Source organism: Salarias fasciatus, assembly GCF_902148845.1.
Source record: "Salarias fasciatus chromosome 23 unlocalized genomic scaffold, fSalaFa1.1 super_scaffold_20, whole genome shotgun sequence".
NCBI classification, from domain to species: domain Eukaryota; kingdom Metazoa; phylum Chordata; class Actinopteri; order Blenniiformes; family Blenniidae; genus Salarias; species Salarias fasciatus.
Genome location: NW_021941230.1, coordinates 3,712,230 through 3,733,275, shown reverse-complemented (window position 1 = coordinate 3,733,275; position 21,046 = coordinate 3,712,230). Strand labels below are relative to the sequence as shown.

The 21,046-nt window shown below is 45.5% G+C and overlaps 1 protein-coding gene across 4 annotated transcripts; it reads right to left on the bottom strand.

Moving 5' to 3' along the window:
- Nucleotides 1-298: 298 nt before the first annotated feature.
- Nucleotides 299-12,222, bottom strand: LOC115384133 (uncharacterized). 4 transcript variants are annotated; one of them, XM_030086469.1, is made up of 10 exons: nt 8,787-12,222; nt 7,352-7,456; nt 6,143-6,302; nt 4,331-5,119; nt 4,176-4,244; nt 3,498-3,560; nt 2,794-2,856; nt 2,014-2,073; nt 1,752-1,808; nt 299-1,115 (listed from the first exon to the last, which is right to left on the bottom strand). In XM_030086469.1, the coding sequence occupies exons 1-10, from the start codon at nt 8,976-8,978 to the stop codon at nt 892-894; spliced, it is 1,782 nt and encodes a 593-aa protein (XP_029942329.1). In that variant the 5' UTR covers nt 8,979-12,222; the 3' UTR covers nt 299-891. The 4 variants fall into 4 exon arrangements, with proteins under 4 accessions (XP_029942329.1, XP_029942326.1, XP_029942328.1 ...); XM_030086466.1 differs by having other exon boundaries at nt 4,331-6,302; XM_030086468.1 differs by having other exon boundaries at nt 2,794-2,853; nt 4,331-6,302.
- Nucleotides 12,223-21,046: the final 8,824 nt, after the last annotated feature.

Genomic DNA, 21,046 nt, shown 5'->3' with positions numbered 1-21,046 from the left:
AGCTGCTGCTGAGCTCAGTCCACTCTCTCACTGCAGGATCAGAGTCTCAGATCACAGCTGCTGACAAACATTTCTCCTTCTACAACAGGAACAGACAGTCAACTGACCTCAGAGTCTGCAGACCACAGAGTGGACTCTGCAGAAATCCACACAGCTGAGAAACTGCTGAATCCTGCAGAGGGTTCCAGCTCAGGTCCAGATGTTCCAGATGTTTCTGGAGGGAGGGGTTGGACTTCAGAGCTGAGGCCAGAGAAGAACAGCTGATCTCTGACAAACTGCAGCCCTCCAACCTGAATAAAGAGAGAAAGAAGTGAGATTAGAGGACAGAGTTTGCACCCACACACACACACACACACACATACCCGTTTTTCTTACCCCGTGGGATCCACTGACAGGGAGGCTCCTCGTGGGATCCACCCTTTCTGAAGAGTGTATAGACGCCGTTATAACTCCTAAATTTTTTTAAAATTCCTGTGAGTTTGAAAATCACTTGAAACTTCAAACACTCTCACACACATTCAGAACCTGAATTTTTGTCCCAGTGGGGACCCCCGTTGCCTCAGTCAGACTTTTAGGCCCCGATGGGGACCATTCAGCCATGTTATGTCTGCTAGCCTGACCGAGACAGAGAGAAGCAGTTTTTTCAGATCTCCAGTGATGTGATGGAACTTCAACAAACAACACTGTATGTGATCATTAGAGGGATCATTCTGATCTCGAGGGAAGTGTTACTAGATAAAAAAGAGGCTTCTTATAGCATTCAAAACTGCTTTTAATTGTTGTCCTCCATGTTAATGCAATTACAAAAAACTCCACAAAAGGCTTTTCCAGAACTGTCACTGAACAGAACATCAAAAAAGTGAAACAATGAAAACATCTGGACTGCACTGTCTAATACACTCGTTTTGCACTCTGCCGTTTTAGAGCAGTGATTCGGTTTTTCACATAGAACTTCACCGCCGTCCAGCTCCGAGCCTTTAAGGCGTCAGGGGAGGCTTTCAGACAAGCTGTGCACTCAGACTTGCCCGGGACTTTGCCACACTCGATGAATGGTTTCAACGTCTTCTCCACAGCACGGACTTCTGCCAGTGTCCAGCTTCTTTTCTTTGAGGTTTCTGTGAAAGAAAAGAGGGAGAAATACAATTAAGATTGGAGACAAGTCAATCAACTGCAGATAAATGTCTCTGCCTGAGACTAACTGATTTGTTAGGTCACTTTAAATTGACCGTGTCATCTCGACCTGCTCTACATAGAATCTGTTTGGAGGCAACTTCCTACAATTTGATGCTATTAACCCTCTGGAGTCAGATATGACAGCAGACCATGTACCTGAAATAAAACTTAATAACTTCATCTACAAGTCATAGAATCTCGGGTTTTATTTTGCATGAAAGTTAACAGCTGCATCCATTCTGAAGAGCATTTCAGTGTGATTGTAGTTCTTTCATGGGCTGAGACATCTCTCCTGGAACACTGGTTTCTTTTTTGGACTTGTGCACAAGTTGTCCATCCTGTTATTTCAATGAGCACTAAGAACCAAGAGTAACAGTGGTGTAATTAGTGTTTGATAATGTTTGACAACCGTCATTGGCAGACTCAGGATATGTCGAGGATCCTGTCAAAAGTGAAATTATGCTAATTATTGTTAATGTCAACCTGAAAACTGTCAGCTACCTGGCAACAAACCTTTAGAAACTTAAAGAAAGCCAATAAGTTATCTATTTCAAGGCTTTTAAAAGTGCATGAAATACCGATTTGAGGGTCATTGTGAGACTCAGGCGGACGCCTCTTCTTCGAGCCAGAGGGTCCTGTCAAAGGAATAATTACTTCATTAATAAAAGATAATAACTGATAGCTGGTAACACATACTGTTTGAATGAAGGCAACCTGCATTAAGACTTAAAAACACCTGATTGTCACTGTAACAGTGCAGTTTATAAGAGTTTGTGTGGTTGTAATAAGAGAAACCATCTTAATAACCAATGATGAGCACAACATGTAGGGGGGAAATACCTCCTTCATAGTCATCAGTGTGAGACTCAGGCTGACGCCTCTTCTTCGAGCCAGAGGGTCCTGTCAAAGGAGTAATTACTACATTAATACAAGATAATACAAGATAGCTGGTAACACATACTGTTTGAATGAAGGCAATCTGCATTAAGACTTAAAAACACCTGATTGTCACTGTAACAATGCCGTTTATAAGAGTTTGTCTGGTCATACATGTACCCCTTTCCCACTGCAGCTAGTGGGTCGACCCGTGTTTATGACCCACTGACGATCGGCTTTTGACTCCTTCCCCACTGCATGCAGACCCAGGTCTAACCGCCTGCTGGCGAGCTGCGTTTTCCCACACTGATAGTGTCCCATGTTGATGACATCATCAGCGCGACGGAGCACAGAGAAAGTAAACAATGCAGCGGAACACCGTCCCCGTTCCCTGTAGACGAGTCTCCTCTTCCCCACGGATCAGGGGAAGCTTTCTGGTCTCGCTATCTTGCCACTGCTGGGTCATGTTGATGAAGGAAATCTCACGCTGTGTCCAGAAACAACAACTAGCGTGCTAACGTAGCCACTCTGCGTCAACGTCATCACGTAAGTTACCGGATGTGTCCCTCCCACTAAAGCTGATAGCAGCCAACCTGTTAAAACCCAGGTCGCTTGCAGGGTCGAATGACCCGGATCTAAATGCCGTTTGAACCCTTTCACACTGCCATGAGGAGCCGATTATTAATGGGTTTAAATGAGTTTTTCAATAACCAATGATGAGCACAACACGTAGGGGGGAAATACCTTCTCCATAGTCATCAGTCTGAGACTCAGGTTGACGCCTCTTCCCAGGGCCAGAGGGTCCTTCTGTCAAAAAAATACAGAGTGCACAGAACAAAATCATGAAAATATCAGAAGAAAAAATGACAAATCAAAGGTGCAGTCAGTGATTTGGGAGAAAAGAAGGAGTGAGTTTGTTGAGATTTGAAATGAAAACAAATACAGGCATCACCCCTCCCTTCATGCCCCACCCCTGAAGTTCATGGTGTGTGTTGTCGTGGTCACAAGAGCTGACACTCTGGAGCTGACTCACTACCGCGGCCCGCTGCAGCACCGCTGACTGCTGCCAACGGGTCAGCTGAGTATGGGGTCGCCCGTCGGGGGTGTATCGACCCCCATTTGGATGTCGTGGACTCTGAACTGCACTGTGTCAGCAAACCTACGCTTTGTCTTTGTGGTTATAAAACACTAACACTAAATTTAGTGATGTAAGTCAGTAACTCCACATCAAATAAAGCAGCTGAAACAGCCATGTTGTTGTGGGTGAGCACACTGCTACATTTTCATATATAAGACGCGCTGATGTTGACCCACATCTTTGGGGTTTTCTTACTATAATTATTGTTCAGTCTCAGATTAGCATGAAGCAGTAGATCAGCTGTCTGCAGCTCTGCCATGTGTCTGAGGCTCTGGCCATGTGAAGCAGAGCTCAGCTCGACTGGAAATACCTGTCAGGTCGTCATCACTGTCAGATTCTGGTTGACATCTGCCCTTGGAGCTTGAGGATTCTGCTACAATAACGAAAAACAAAATATATCAATTCAAAATAATGATACAAGATGGTTAACACACCTTCACTGTGAATGATCTAACAGTTTTGCGTTTTCTTTCGTTATAGAAACTGAAGATGTCAGAAAGAGTGAAGCAATGAGGACAGAAAGAAGAAACAGCAGAGGAGAGACTGAAGAGAGGAGGGAGGAGAGGAGACAGCAGAGAGAAGAAATGAGAGTGAGGAGAGGAGAAGAAGAGGAGAGAATGAGAAGAAAGGAGAAATACAACTGTGTGGACAGAGAAAACAACACAAGTCTTTGGAAAAAAAAAGTGAAAAGATTGCTAAAAGATTAACCAAGAATAAAAATCTGCACTTTTTTCATTGATCTGTAAAGACAGGTAATTCATGAACCTGATGCTGAAAGCTTAGTTTGTTGTGCAGTCATTGGTACAAATCACAGTGGGAGTGCTATTAGATTTGATCAATTCTAAATGTGTTTCCTGGTGCTTGTATAAACAAGGGAACTCCTGTCCATGCATATTCTTTAGATCTAAATGACTCTGAGTTCAATCATTGAAGCTGAAATGAAAAACTGACATATGACTGATCTTAATTAAATTCATGTGGAACTCACCTGATGAGAAAAAAGGTGTTTCCCTCTCCGTCTCTGACAGGTCGCTGTCCTCAGCTTCACATACCTGCTCTGAACACAAGAAGAAAAACAAACATCTGTGAAACACATCTGCTGTGAAATTAAATCATGTAACATTGAGAGGAAGTTAGCTGTACCATTGGGATCAATCTGAATTTCATCCAGGCTCTTTCCTGTGAAGTCAGGCAGACGGCCTTGTTCTAAGGCAATCAGCACTTTACTGACTTTGGCCAGCTCCACAGTTCCTTCCGGAAGTCGGTAGTACTGTCGGTGGACCCGGATGTCGTGGCCCAGAAAATTTGCCAGGGTGTCCATCTCATTGTCTTTCAAGTTCAGCACTGTGGACAGTGTGGACACCTGCTTTCTCAGCTTGGTGGAGGACAAAGTGTCAGGATGCTTGGCCCCACATTCCTTCGCCACCCGTCTTATGGCATCACATCCTCTCAGGTGAGTGTTTGCTTCACATCTTGCAAAGAAATAGGAATTGTCATCTGGCACACCACAGAGCCGACGATGTTCAACCAGAACCTCCATGGATGAGAGCATATCCGGCGTGAGGAGGACGGGAACCTTTCTGTTTCTTTTCCCTCTGATTTCAATTCTTTGAAAATGTTTGCAAAGCTTTTGCTCCAGTTTTGACAGTCCCAGTGCCACATCTGAGTGGACTCTGGAAGTGTCCCTCAGGGTGAATGCGCTCAGTGGCATTTTGGACACTTCGCCCTCCCTCCTGCGGTTGAAGAGGATCACTTCAGCGAGTGTCACTGTTGCCAGCCTGGTCCAGTTCTTCTTGTTGGGACTGTTCTTCAGATGTTCTTGGTATTCTTCCCTGCACTTCTCAAGGTGCCTGTGCATGGTTTTAACATCCTCTGTGAAAGGGAGGAGCTGAGGAGTGTTCCACTTTGATTCCCTCAGAGTTTGCAGAGCACCTGAGGAGACACACACGTCCCACTTTTTATCCAAAAGGGTCCGGGTCTTCTTGAGGTTATTGAGAAACTCTTCATTGTCTGACTCTGCCATCTGTGCCTCACACTCAAGAATGTCTGCAATCTTCTTCAGACTATGGCCCAGCTTCAGAGCCAACGATGGAGTTTTGTACGTGTTTGTATCTTCATTGAATCCGGCCACAGCTTTTACTGCCTCAATCACATGATTAAAGTTGGAGGGCACAAAGAAGTCCTTGATGCATTTAAGTTTCCCCATTCTCTGTGACTGCTGGATAAGTCGTCCGACTTCACGCATTTTCTGTCGTATGTACTCATGTTTGGCTTTGTCGTGCCCATGTTTAGTATAAAGATGCTCAGCAAGTTTCATGATGCATCTCTCTTTGCTGACAATGCTGGTGACTTCATCTTGGTGCATGGCACTCACTAGCTCCCAAACCTTTCGGCTGATACTCTCCGGAACAGGTTGTGCAAAGGCACAAAGTGATTGGATGCGACTCCTGCCCGGCTTTGGAGTGCTGCACTTTTGTGAAAGCCTGCATCGGGAAATGTGCCTCCACAACGACTTCCTCTTCAACAGGGCTTCGCAATTCATGCAATGCATGTACTCGCTTTTTGAAACTGGCTCTGCAGTTTGCTGACTCGGGACCAGTACGCCACTGTCATTTTTTAGGACCTCGTTGTTGTGCATTCGGTTCCCTTTGTTTCTGATCAGGTCGAAGTGCAATTTTCGTTCTTTTGATTTTAAAGGAAAACTTATAGCTGTAGCTACAGCTAGTTCGCTGCTATGCTTTCTGACTAAGTGCCGTGACATTTTGTGACAACTGATGGGACAATACAAGCAATAATGAGTTTTGCTATAAACTCTGGCACCATCACTTTTTTTTTTCAGCCTCATCACTGTCACATTATCCTGCCCAGTATCATTTTCTTCACATCCTGTCTCCTTGTCTTCATGTACAGAACTCCGGGATTCTGTCCTCCTCCTGTGGGTTTTCTTGAACTTACGATCTTTTGGCAGTGGAAGTTTGAATGGACTGGGTGCCTCTGAACTTTCGTCTGCAGACTCTTTCGCTGGTATGTATTCATCACCGCTGCTTTCAACGCAGCTGATGGAGGTCTCGGAATCAGATTTCCCAGAGGTCTGCTTGAGGTATTCTTTGGTAAGCTGAAAAAAGAAAAAGCATTCTCCAGATTAGTAAATCTTAAAGTGATAGTTCGGGATTTTTGACATGAATCAGTGTGGCATTCCAGTCAGCAGTGTTGTTCATTCACACAGACTGACCTCTGACAGCATCCAATGAGCAGAGATCCTGTCCCGTTTACGTCCAGAGGAAAGTAGTCCGGCAAGTTTGCTGGAGTCCCGAAAATAAAGCGTTTTTCTTCTCAAACCAACATGTGTGCGAAAGAGTGATATATTTGCATCACAAAACCGTTGTTGACGAAAAAGTCAGACCTCGTAAACGGTTGTCACGATTTTCTCTCCCTTCATATCACTCCACGGTGTCTCCAGCTGCAGGCAGCCGTGCTGGTTTCACTTTGTTTACCACTAGTAAAGAGCTAGCTAGCTCTAGCTCTAGCTGTTAGCATCTCCGCGCTGCCGGCAGCTGGAGACGGCGTGGAGTGATATGAAGGGAGAGAAAATAGTGACAACCGTTTACGAGGTCTGACTTTTTCGTCAACAACGGTTTTGTGATGCAAATATATCACTCTTTTGAACACATATTGGTTTGAGAAGAAAAACGCTTTATTTTCGTGCCCCCGGCAAACTTGCCGGACTACTTTCCTCTGGACCTAAACCAGACAGGATCTCTGCTCATTGGACGCTGTCAGGGGTCAGTCTGTGAGTCAATGAGCAACACTGCTGACTGGGATGCCACACAGATTTATGTCAAAAATCCTGAACTATCCCTTTAACTTGCTCATAATACACTCTTAAACCTACACAATTTAACATGACAACCAATCTTGTGTTTTCAACAATTAGAGCCAAGAGAAACAAGATAGACACACATCACAGATGTTAATCCCACTGAATATTTCATTTTCACCTTTTTCCCCTGAAGCTACTTAGAGGGTGTTTGAGGCTACTCAGAGGGGGACGCCTCCAAGGGCAAAAGAAATGCAAAGTAAAAAAATGTCCACTGGTGTATTCTCAGTGGGGTTGCTAAAGGGTTAACTATGTTAGGTGCTCAGCTGATCAGAGGGCAAACTCACAAGCACACTGTCGGATCTTGTCAAAGGAGGTACGTCCATGTCATCACTGGTACCACCAGCTGAGCTTTCAGGGAGACACGGATCTGTTGAGCCTGAGCTTGATTCCTACGAGGAAAAAACAACATGTCTCAAAAGAGGGACAGTTCTAAATACTGTAAAATGCTGGTATGCACAAAAGTCAGTTGTAAAATCCCTACGTTACATTTTAGCAGAACTACGTTAAACTCTGAAGCAATTCAACTTAGCTTTATGTATATAGCACCAAATAGAACAGAGTGACTGCTGGACACTTTAACTGAGAAATCCAACAGTTCACCAAGAGCAAGAAGGGACTAAGGAAAGGAAAAACTCCTTTTGAACAGGAAGAACCCTGCAGAACCAGGCTCAGAGGAGGAGAACCCTGCAGAACCAGGCTCAGAGGAGAACCCTGCAGAACCAGGCTCAGAGGAGAACCCTGCAGAACCAGGCTCAGAGGAGAACCCTGCAGAACCAGGCTCAGAGGAGGAGAACCCTGCAGAACCAGGCTCAGAGGAGAACCCTGCAGAACCAGGCTCAGAGGAGAACCCTGCAGAACCAGGCTCAGAGGAGGAGAACCCTGCAGAACCAGGCTCAGAGGAGAACCCTGCAGAACCAGGCTCAGAGGAGGAGAACCCTGCAGAACCAGGCTCAGAGGAGGAGGCTTTCTGTTATTCTGGCCAGAGTGAGGAGACAGGAAGAGAAACGGAAAAGCCAGATAGTTTGATTCTCTGAATCAGCTCAGCAATGCTCCACTTGCTGCAGGTGGATCAGAGCAGGAAGGCTTCAGACCACAAACCTCGGGGATCCTGGAGGGAGGTGTCGAGTGAGGGAGGGAAGGAGAGAGAGGGGGAGAGGGAGAGAGACTACAGGAGAGTGGAGCATCGGTCCCAGAACAGAACCCTGAGGAACTCCATGTTTAAATTCAGTCTGGGCTGAAGAGTCATTAACAAAGTGGGACATGTCTGCTAAATGTGATTGAAACCAGTTCAATGCTATGATACGCCATTATAAGTAAATCAAATAAATATTTAGCTCATTAAAACGCTACACTGTGGCCATTTCTACAAAAGTAAGATGCAGTGGCAGACATTTTCTTCTTCCATCACTGAGATTGTCTGGAGGAGGTGTTTGCCTGCATCATGCTATAAGGCATAGTCTGTTAACTAACTACAAATGATGTTCCTATACAAATACTATGCAAACATTGCCCAAATGATTAAAAAAAAAAAGCAAAACGAGCTACAAGTGTGTTATGCAGCACAATGAAACAAAAACCTTAGAAAGACAGATGTATGCTATCATCACATGCACATTAAAGCCAAACAGAGATGATTTTGTTGCTGCATCACATTAACAGTATGTTTTCCAAAATACTCATTGCATTTAAAATCCCACCCATTTTCACAGCAGGTCTTACCTGGGTGTGTTGGTGCTCCATGTACTCCATGTGCTTAGCCAAGCACTTGTCGTGGTGGGCTCTCAGGCCTTGAAAACGTTTCTCCAGTCTGGAGTATCGTCCTGTCTGTCTGCAGAAGGAGAAACACAAATAATTAATACAGTAGAAATATTTAATCTCTGACTGCAAATTCCTGGTGATAATATCAATCATTTCACAGGTGAGTGATGACAATTATCAGTGGAATAGGTTGGTCAATTAAAAAATTACATATTCTACCTCCTGTGAAGATGATGAATTTATACTGAAACCAAAACAGCGACAGAAGGATCTCCTTCCCTTATATAGATTATTAATGAAAGATTTAGCAGCCAGAGTGAAGCTATTGTCAGCCTCCCAGTGACAGTGAAGACATTTATTCCTTGAAGTTCTTTTTTCCTCACATTTGATGCAACAGAACCCTTGAAGCCAGCATTCTGTTTATCTGTCTGCAGATTAGTGTGAGGCTGCAGCTTGACATGTCAGTAAACATTGAAGAATTTAGATTTTTTGACAATTAATCAAGTCGTCAGACAAAAACTAATAATTCCATTAAGAAAGTTAAGTTTACTGTAGCACCAATATGTGAATGAGAATTTGAAGTAACTTTTTACACATTAAAGCAAATGGAGTAGTGTGAATTTCCAGTGCTATATTTTTTGGCATTACTCTTAGACAGGCTTCAACTTCAGGTTTGTAGCAGTGTTAAAAATCAGCCTTTACCGTCACTTCAACCCCACATGTCGGCTCTTTCCTCATTAACCACGCTGCAGCATGCCACGTGTAATGCTATTTACGTTAGCATTAGCTAACCTGCCGTGCTTCTCTCCACACTGGATCAATAAAACTCGCACAGGGAAAAGATACACACAATGGCCAATCTCCTAACAGTGTGATTTAAACTAAAGTTGTCATTTTATTGTACTTACTCGGTTTCCATCTCTCTGACTGAGGGGTCCTTGCGCTCCGCTGCTTCCGCCATCTTGGACTGCCAGGCTCCGCTCCCGCCGTCAGGGCGTCGGCTGAACGTCGCAGTACGTGCGTTGCGTGGTCACCATGGGGACCGATCGCGTCGGGAAAGGTGTATCTCCTCTGCTGCCACGAGGCATCTGCTGAAGCTGACGGGGCTTTATGATGCGTTCACGTGCAACTCAGTCACTTTTGTGTATTTCAGCAAAGAATATAGAAGCCAAAACTGTCAGTAATTTCTCCTTCTTTAGTTGTAGATTCAGGTTCCCAGGCACCTCTGGAGGAGTTTTCAAGTGGTTTCACTGTAATATATTTACTTAATCATTACATGCTTAAACTGAAGGCAATGCAGGCACAGCTGTGCAGCCAGATTTGTAAAAAATCCTTACAGGTGGAATTATTTTCAGAAAACTCCATGACGCTCTTGTTCTGTATGTCCTCTGTTACCTCTGTAGTTGATTTTAAAATGAATCTACTACAGCTTTTTTTTTTCTTTCATAATTAGACCAATATACAATTGATTGTGAAGTCACATTGGGGAAAAAATCCCAATAAAATCAAACTGTTTTCATTAAACTTTCAAGTGGATTCCCAGCTTCAGAACTGCTGCTAATTGGGGTCGGGCCTGGTCAGTACCTGGATGGGAGACCACAAGAGAACACCAGGAGACCTGGTGGATGCAGTGCAACAGTGAGTGGTTGGCAGTGGTTGAAGCAACTGATGGAGCAGTTTGGCAACCTTCCATCACTCTACCCCAGTGCAGCTGAGGCTCCATGGTAGCTCAGCACCACGGAGTGACTGAATGATGAAGCCACTTTGAGTGCCCAGTCCACCACGAATACCAAATCATCCTCATAATGGAGTGAATGCTGGTACACAGTTTTAGTGACTTAAGCGGTCCCCACGGCGACTATGGGGGATGGGCATGGTTTCCGTGGGGACCGGTAAAGTCATGAAAGGTGTGCATGTGCATTTCTTCCTCTGACACACACTTTTACAGACTGAAGCGGTCCCCACGATAACCATCTTCACAGTCCATACCGCCCATTCTGCTGCGCCCACACCGACTGAGGCTTTGCCTGCTAACACTGCCGAGTGTGTCGTGTCACGGCTCTGTTCAGTAATTCACAGGCTGGAGGGTCCGCGGAGTGAAGCTCCCACTGGGGGTGGGGGGGGGTGCCCAGCCTGGCCGGCTGGCTCAGCCACAGCCACAGCCGTGCCACCAGCAGGGCTTCTTACCAGCCACAGTCCAGCCAGGGGACACTGCTGCTTGACCACGTTAGCGGATGTGGCCCTGAACCTCTGAACAGAGCCTTGATACTGCACGCTAGTTACTGTTAGTGGGGAAGGTAAAATATGCAATGTATTACATAAACGCCTCGGTGGGGAAATAGAAGCCATGCGCTTTCTGTATTACAATGAAGCTACTACCTACTTACTAGCTGATAATAATGACACCAAGTAGTTACTTGCTAGCTAGTCATGATGCAGCAAACTACTTAGTAGTTAGCCAACATTAAAAACATTATTTTACCTGAGGAGAAAGTAATACTACTTATTAACCTGTCACCTTTGACCTCAAACAGCCATAATAGCCCCTGATGCATCTAGGCATATTGTATGTTACTGAGGGCAGACTATGCAAACCGTGCTCCTGGACATGATTCAATAATAATTTATGTGACTCATGGCACGAATTGCTGTGAGACTAGGTTGCTTGTTTACATGATGTTTAATTTGACTTATAGTCTATCCCAGGGTTTCTTAACCCTGGTCCTCCAGGCCCAGTCTCCTGAATGTTTCAGGTCTTTCCCTGTTGCTGCACACCTGATTGTAAAGAAAGCTCACTACTGGGCTTTCTTACAAGCATGATGAAGACATCAACACCAGACTGAAGAGTGCTGAAGTAGCAAGAGAGCTGAAACACACAGGACACTGGACCTCCAGGAGACTGCTTAATTTATTTTTGGTATAGGACATGTTCTACCATTTGCCACTTTAATATATGCAGTTGGAGACACTGTTTATTATTTTACTCCTATAACTTCATCAATACGTCCAGGCAGGCTTGTTTTGTAATTTACCAATAATATGAAGATATGAAGATGTCATTTAATGGTGCATGATATGGGCAAAAAGAAAAAACATCAAAATTTTTTTTGGAAAATTGAATAACAATAATCTCCTGATAGCCTATGAAATGCCCCTCCACCACCCCCCATTCAAGAGACTCAGAGTAAAACTCCAGATGCTGCATTAAATGGGGGAAGATTCAAGTTCACTCTCCTCTGAGACAAAGTGTGCAGCAAACAGCAATTCAAGAAATTTGGTGGTTTAACCCTTTAAGCTCGGGGCCATTTTCGCCTAAAAGTTCAACTAAAGACGTACCCAAAGTAAACTGAATGCTGTTCTTGAACTGTTTGGAGTACATGCATGGTTGGGGTCTCATTTGAAAGCTGACAACCTGTATTTTCACCCAGTGCAGTCAGAATTACTCTAGGTGCTACTGCCACAGATTTATTTATGTTGCAGCACACTGAATTAGGATGAATTTCATTCTCGCCTGAATTTTTTCCCTCTTAAAACACCTGGAAATAAGTCTGGAAGCACTGTGCGAGCTTGAAAACACAATTTTGCTAAAGCCTGGGGTCTTACATAGTTCAGGTCAAAATGTCAGAGCAGTACTACAAGAAATGAGTGTTTCACACATGTATTTGTACGGCTATGCCCCGGCGGGGTCAATTTTGGACATCCTCTGTATACCCTCTGGATGCCCTCTGTACAATGGTATATGTTGGTTTTTGGCCCGTTTTTACATTATTTTCACTCCAAAAACTCATAAAGTACTCAAAAAATCACTTCAGATAGGCTTCAGTGTGGGATAAGGCCCTCAGATTGAGAGGAGCAGGGACAGACAGCAGGTGCATCCCTCAGCAGATGGCTGAAAAGTCACAAAACCCCGCTAGCGGGCCGGCCAGCCATTCAGCAAGCTCATTGGCTACCAGCCCTGTCAGTCAAACGTTTCTACCGACGTGATTGGCTCAGAATACGTTGATTACGAGTGATGACGACCGATGACGTGGGTCCATCATTTTCGGCAGCGGTTGGCTGGATAGCCATCGGAGGGAGGGATGAGTCACTTGATTGGTTGAAATATGACGAATAAGCAACGGAAACCGATCAGTCGCCATATTGGATATCCTCAGCACGAGGGAGAGACGTCTGGATGTTTTTATCTGATAAAAAAATGGATTATTATCGGACGCGCACGCGGAGAGACGCGCCGCGTGCGCGCGCGGTGGCGCGTCTAATTCTGGATTATTTGCTTATTTCAAGACATGTTTTGGACAAAAGGCTATACTTTCTAGCTTTGTCTGGATGCATACGCTTGTACTGTGGCAGTTTTTGCTGGATTATCTGGATTATGGATCGTCTGTGATCAGTTATGAGCCTCCAAAGGTGAGTTGCGCTGTTTACTTAATTTGCTGTATGTTGGACAAATGTGTTTATATTACCCGCTGTGGTAATCACATCTGAAAGTGGTTTATACCAGCGGATTCATGAGAATATCAGCTTTCTAACGGTACATAGTACGTCTGTGGAATATGCAAAATAATTAATAAATGCATCGGAGAAGTTGACCGGGCCGGTCTGAGCTTAAGGGGTTAAAACAGTAATGTGCCTACTGCTCCACAAACAAGCAAAAAATCCATATTAATAAGCTAAATTGTGAAATAGCTCACAATAGTTCCCTCACCCAGGTGTTCATGTGGCTGCTGTGTGACAGTAAACCCAGACAATCCAGGAGCTAACAGCTAAGCTAACAGCTAAGCTAACAGCTCACTGACGGTAAACCCTGACTCTTCAGTAGCTAATAGCTAAGCTCACAGTTCACTGACACTCCGGTAGCTAACAGCTAAGCTAACAGCTCACTGACAGTAAACCCAGACACTCCGGTAGCTAACAGCTAAGCTAACAGCTCACTGACAGTAAACCCAGACACTCCGGTAGCTAACAGCTAAGCTAACAGCTCACTGACGGTAAACCCTGACTCTTCAGTAGCTAATAGCTAAGCTAACAGTTCACTGACACTCCGGTAGCTAACAGCTAAGCTAACAGCTCACTGACAGTAAACCCAGACAATCCAGGAGCTAACAGCTAAGCTAACAGCTAAGCTAACAGCTCACTGACGGTAAACCCTGACTCTTCAGTAGCTAATAGCTAAGCTAACAGTTCACTGACACTCCGGTAGCTAACAGCTAAGCTAACAGCTCACTGACAGTAAACCCAGACACTCCGGTAGCTAACAGCTAAGCTCACAGCTCACTGACAGTAAACCCAGACACTCCGGTAGCTAACAGCTAAGCTAACAGCTCACTGACGGTAAACCCTGACTCTTCAGTAGCTAATAGCTAAGCTAACAGTTCACTGACACTCCGGTAGCTAACAGCTAAGCTAACAGCTCACTGACAGTAAACCCAGACACCCCGGTAGCTAACAGCTAAGCTCACAGCTCACTGACAGTAAACCCAGACACTCCGGTAGCTAACAGCTAAGCTAACAGCTCACTGACAGTAAACCCAGACACCCCGGTAGCTAACAGCTAAGCTAACAGCTCACTGACGGTAAACCCAGACACTCCGGTAGCTAACAGCTAAGCTAACAGCTCAATGACGGTAAACCCAGACACTCCGGTAGCTAACAGCTAAGCTAACAGCTCACTAACAGTAAACCCAGACACTCCAGGAGCTGACAGCTAAGCTAACAGCTCACTGACAGTAAACCCAGACACTCCGGTAGCTAACAGCTAAGCTAACAGCTCACTGACAGTAAGCCCAGACACTCCGGTAGCTAACAGCTAAGCTAACAGCTCACTGACAACCCAGACACTCCGGTAGCTAACAGCTAAGCTAACAGATCATTGACAGTAAACCCAGACACTCCGGTAGCTAACAGCTAAGCTAACAGCTCACTGACAACCCAGACACTACGGTAGCTAATAGCTAAGCTAACAGATCATTGACAGTAAACCCAGACACTCCGGTAGCTAATAGCTACGCTAACAGCTCACTGACAACCCAGACACTCTGGTAGCTAATAGCTAAGCTAACAACTCAATGACAGTAAACCCAGACACTTCGGTAGCTAACAGCTAAGCTAACAGCTCACTGACAGTAAACCCTGACTCTTCAGTAGCTAACAACTAAGCTAACAGTTCACTGACACTCCGGTAGCTAACAGCTAAGCTCACAGCTCATTGACAGTAAACCCAGACACTCTGGCAGCTAATAGCTAAGCTAACAGCTCACTGACAGTAAACCTAGGCACTCTAATATCTAACAGCTAAGCTAACAGTGTGCTGCTTTATGGAGTGTGTCTCGAAAAGCACCAAGGCGCTGGCACTGCTCCACAGGTTGTGTAGTTGCTAGCAAATGCTAATTTGCGGACTGAGTGACGAAGCAAATACACTAGCAACAGACTGACACCCGTGGCTAAGCTAAAATGCTAACAACAGACTGATGCAACTGTAAATGCTTCATAATGTAAAATTGGTATTCAAAAGCAGAAATGCTCTGGTTGCCCTAATTGTCTGTTCAGCTCATATGCACATCATTATGATTCACATTTCTGTTTGAAAGGCCAGGCCCTCTCCGTGTTTGTTCAAGCTAACGGAGCACATGGTGTCATTTCATATACTGCAGGTTTCTTCATTTGCCTTAGCGTCCCACGGATGGAGTGCGTACGATGCAGAGGTCCCACCACCATGTCCTAATTAAACAATAAAATCCCACAATCCCAAATCCCACATTTGTGAAACTGTCTTTAAATAAAATACATCCCCCACTTAAGCTAAAAGCTTCAGAATAAACCAGTTTATTGCATTAAATTGGTGATTTTGTATGCTGATTACAAGTATACAAATGATGTGATTAATCACGTTTAACTACAGTCGGATCTGTGATTAATTAGTTTAAAAGTTTTAGTTGATTGACAGCACTAATCAATATGACATTTAAAAATAGTTTCTGCAAATGAGAATGACTGCATTGACAGGATGATATGGTAATCAAATTGATTCTTGAATAGATTTGAGGCAAAGTAATTCAATAACATCAAGTTTTAAGTTTAAACATGAAGTTGAAAAAGCATAAATCTTTATGAAAGATGGAGTTTTTTGACACACACACACATACACACTCTCCGGAAAAGTGACCCCACGGGTGCAAACTTACACACTGCAGTACATCATAATGGCCAATAGGGGGCGCTGTCCAAAAACACACTTTGCGAAAAATGTGACTCTGTGGGGTCCACCTTTTTTTTCAAAGAAATCCACACCAGGCATATCAGGAGGCCATTTTCTACTCATTCCAATGCTCGTGCCCGTGGGGACCGGGTTTTGGGCCCCACGGTGAAAATTGGTCCCCTCGGCGTGAGTGATATGTCAGGTTGTGGACCCCATCGGGATATAAAAACACACACACACACACACACACACACACACACACACACACACACACACACACACACACACACACGTCACACAACAACAGTGTGACTTGTGACATCCCATAATGAGCTGACACGTTAATCCGAACAAGCTAATATCCTGACATGCTTATGCTAACATGTTGACATGCTAATTCTAACATGCTAATCCTGCCATGCTAATTTGCCAACATACTGATGCAACCATGCTAATATCCTGACAACGTTATACTAACATGCTAATGTGCTGACACGCTAATGATCGTATGGTAATGTCCCAACATGCTCATTCTACCAAGCTCATATGCTAACATGTGCCAACATGTTCATGTCCTGACATGCTAATGCCAACATGCTAATGTCCAGAAATACTGATAACATGCTAATGTGCTGACATGCCTATGCTAATATACCAAAGTCTTATGGTAATGTACTGTCATACTAATGCTAATATGCTGACATGTTAATGCTAACACATTACTGTCCTGATATGCTCATGCTAACATGCTAATGTACTGATACACTAATGCTAAAATTCTAATGTGCCCACATGTTAATGTCACTATGCTAATGTGCTGACATGCTAATGATGATATACTAATGTGTTGACATTCTTATGCTAACATGCAAATGCCCTGATGTGCTTAAGCTAACATGCTAATATCCTGACACTCTGATGCTAACATGCTAATATGCTGGCATGCTCATGTGCTGATACGCTCACGCTAATGCTAATGCTTACGCAAACATACTAATGGCCTGATATACTAATACTGACCTGCTAACATGTTAATGTGCTGACATTCTAATGCTAAAATGCTAATGTACTGACATGGTAATGACTACATGCTAATATCCTGACATGCTAATGCTAACACGTTACTCTCCTGATATGCTCATGCTAACATGCTAATGTACTGATAGACTAATGCTAAAATTCTTGTTTGCCCACATGTTAATGTCACTATGCTAATGTGCTGACATGCTAATGATGATATACTAATGTGTTGACATTCTTATGCTAACACGCAAATGCCCTGATGTGCTTAAGCTAACATGCTCATAGCCTGATACTGTGATGCTAACATGCTGATTCCCTGACACACTCATGCAAAGACATGCTGATGCTACCATGCTAACATGCTGACATGCTGATGCAAACATGCTAATAGGCTGATATACTAATGCTAACATGCTAATTTGCTGATGGCGAGCTCCCAATCAAGAGCAGGAGCCTGAGAACAAGTGCTGCCCCCACATGGTCTGGTAGAAGCTCTGCAGCCTGTTCACTCTCCTCCTCCTCTGACTGAACTCTGAAACCACATCCCATCCAGACCTCACTGGACTGACTGGACACTTTCACAACTCTTCATCCTCCAATCCACACTGGAACCCTGTGAAGCTCAGTCAGCTGTTTAGTTCTGCCATGGAGGAGTGAAGAGCCCAGCCGCTATGCTGCTTTGAAAGCTGAAGGTCAACATGGAGCGTGTCAGAGGTTCACAGTCAATGATCCACTGCAGCTCCTTTCTTCCTCTAGCAAGCTTTGAAATGTGGAGCTGCACACGGCTCTGCCACAGTCACAGGACTAAAGAGCAGAGAAGAAGCTCCGTTTCTCCTGGAGATCCTCAGTGTGGATCACTCTCAGATCAGCCGGATGTCTGACCTTTAGTGTCAACACTACTTTACTGAAACACACTCAAACATGGAGTCTGACCTCAGAGTCTGCAGACCACAGAGTGGACTCTGCAGAAAACCACACAGCTGAGAAACTGCTGAATCCTGCAGAGGGTTCCAGCTCAGGTCCAGATGTTCCAGATGTTTCTGGAGGGAGGGGTTGGACTTCAGAGCTGAGGCCAGAGAAGAACAGCTGATCTCTGACAACCTGCAGCCCTCCAACCTGAATAAAGAGAGAAAGAAGTGAGATTAGAGGACAGAGTTTGATGTTGAAGTGACTGAGAGCTGAAGAAGGTTCAGACTGGAAGAGTTTAGAAATGTAAAGTCCAAACAGCTGAAACCTCCAGGAGGAGAAGAGCTCTCATCAACATGCTGCAGAGCTCAGTCCACTCTCTGTCCACACTACATCTGGAATCCTCCTGATCTCCTCTCAGTCCTTTGCCTCCAACAGATTCTCCCTTCAGACAGTGAACTAACCTCAGAGTCTCCAGGTTACAGTTTGGACTCTCCAGTCCAGAACACACAATCTTCACTGAGGAATCCTCCAGCTTGTTCCTACTCAGGTCCAGATGTTTCAGATGGGAGGGGTCAGAGGTCAGAGCTGAGGAGATCACTTCACAGTGAGGATCAGAGAGTCCACAGCCAGAAAGACTGTAATGAGGCCAGATAAGACAGGACGCTATGAGAGAGGACACTTTGATGGACTGTTGGACATCAGAGCTTCACTTCTTCACTTTGGCTTCATGTTGACCTGGAGGAGAACCTGGAAGAGAACCTGGAGGAGAACCTGGAGGAGAACCTGGAAGAGAACCTGAGTTCCACAGGTTGAGTCAGGTTCCTGATGTCAAGAAGTTGAAGTGAAGCTGAATATCGAGATACCCCAACCTGCCCCTCTGAACAGATAACAAATTGCCCACCGCACTGTGCTCATGTTGCCCTCTTGTTGCCCTCACTGTCTCATGTTGCCCTCACTGTCTCATGTTGCCCCTCACTGTCTCATGTTGCCCCTCACTGTCTCATGTTGCCCTCACTGTCTCATGTTGCGTTGCTGTCTCTCAGCTTGGTCAGACTGCTTGAGGATCATCTCCACAGAGGAACTACAGGAACTACTTTCTACAAACATCACTGAGACATTGATCATGAGGACATGTGGACTCACTCAGCCTTCCTGCAGTTCTTCACAGCTGGGATCAGTCTCCGTCGTCCCTCCTCTGATGTGTTGTACTTCTTCAGGTCCAACTCCTCCAGGACCTGGTCTGACATCTGCAGCATGTAGGCCAGAGCTGAGCAGTGGATCTCAGAGAGTTCCTTCTCTGATCTGTTCTCTGACTTCAGGAACTCTTGGATGTCCTGATGGACTGAGAGGTCCTTCATCTCCGTCAGACAGTGGAAGATGTTGATGCTTCTGTCAGGAGACACTTCTCTACTGCTGATCACCTTCAGGTTCTGGATGACTCTCTGGATGGTTCCTGGACTGATCTCTGTTGGACCCAGCAGACCTTCTAAGAGTCTCTGGTTGGATTCTAGAGAGAGGCCATGAAGGAAGCGGACAAACAGGTCCAGGTGGCCGTTTTGACTTCTGAGGGATAGCTGCAGGACAACCTTAATTAAGTTGTCCAAAGATGAGAAAGCATCATCATGAGAATGAAAAACAAATTCCCTATAACGCCCTCTGATGAAGGTCTTCAGCTCATCTGTCTTCCTGCTGGTGAAACAGTGGAACATGAAGACTGCAGCCAGAAACTCCTGAACACTCAGATGGACGAAGCTGTAGACGGCTTTCTGGAAGATCACAGACTCTCTCTTGAAGATCTGAGTACAGATTCCAGAGTGCAGCGAGGCCTCAGTCACATCCAGACCACACTGCTCCAGGTCTTCTTGGTAGAACAGGATGTTTCCTTTTTCCAGATGTTCCAAGGCCATCCTGCCCAGCTTCAGAAGAAGCTCCCTGTCAGCCTCCGTCAGCTCCTGTGGACCCGTCTCAGGTCCTTCATGGTACTTGAGCTTCTTCCTGTGAGTCTGAACCAGCACAAAGTGGGAGTACATGTCAGTCAGGGTCTGGGGCAGCTCTCCTCTCTGCTCGCTGCTCAACATGTGCTCCAGAACTGTAGCAGTGATCCAGCAGAAGACTGGGATTCCACACATGATGTGGAGGCTCCTGGAGGTCTGGATGTGGGAGATGATTCTGCTGCTCAGCTCCTCATCACTCAGCCTCCTCCTGAAGTACTCCTCCTTCTGGGCGTCAGTGAAGCCTCGCACTTCTGTCAGTCTGTCCACACATGTTGGAGGGATCTGATGGACCGCCGCCGGTCGGGAAGTGATCCAGACCCGAGCCGAGGGCAGCAGATCCCCCCGGAGGAGGTTAGTGAGCAGCTCGCCCACCGAAGACTGCCGGGAGACGTCGAGCAGCTGCCGGCCGCCGCTGAAGTCCAGAGAAAGTCTGCTTTCATCCAGGCCGTCCAAGATGAAGAGCAGCTTGCAGACGGCCAGCTCCTCTGCCGTCAGCTTCTGGAGCGTGGGATGGAAAACAGCCAGCAGCGAGAGGAGACTGTACGGCCGCTCTCCCAGCAGGTTCAGCTCCCTGAAGGAGAGCACCACCAGCACACTGACATCCTGGTTCTCCAGGCCCTCGGCCCAGTCCAGACTGAACTTGTGCACCGAGAAGGTTTTTCCGCTGCCGGCCACGCCGCTGGTCACAACCACTCGGATGTGTGTGTGCTGCTGGGCCCAGGCTTTGAAGATGTCCTGAACCCTGATGGCAGTGTGATGGAGGCTCTCCTTCCTGGAAGCTGTCTCCAGCTGCTTCAGCTCAGGTTCCCTCTGAAGCTCCTCACTGAGTCCCTCTGTGATGTGGAGCTCAGTGTAGATCCTGTTGAGGAGGCTTCCTCCTCCTGCTTCATCACTTCCTTCAGTCACACGTTCACATCTCCTCCTCACACTCTTCTTATGTTCTTCTAGAAGCTGCTGCAGACCCACACCTGCTCACAGACAACAACAACAATCACACTGCACACAAACAACAAGCTTTCATGTCTCTACAACACAACAACAAGTCCAGTGAAGACAGACCAGTCCCTCAGCAGACACATGTCCACTCTTACTTAGTGCAG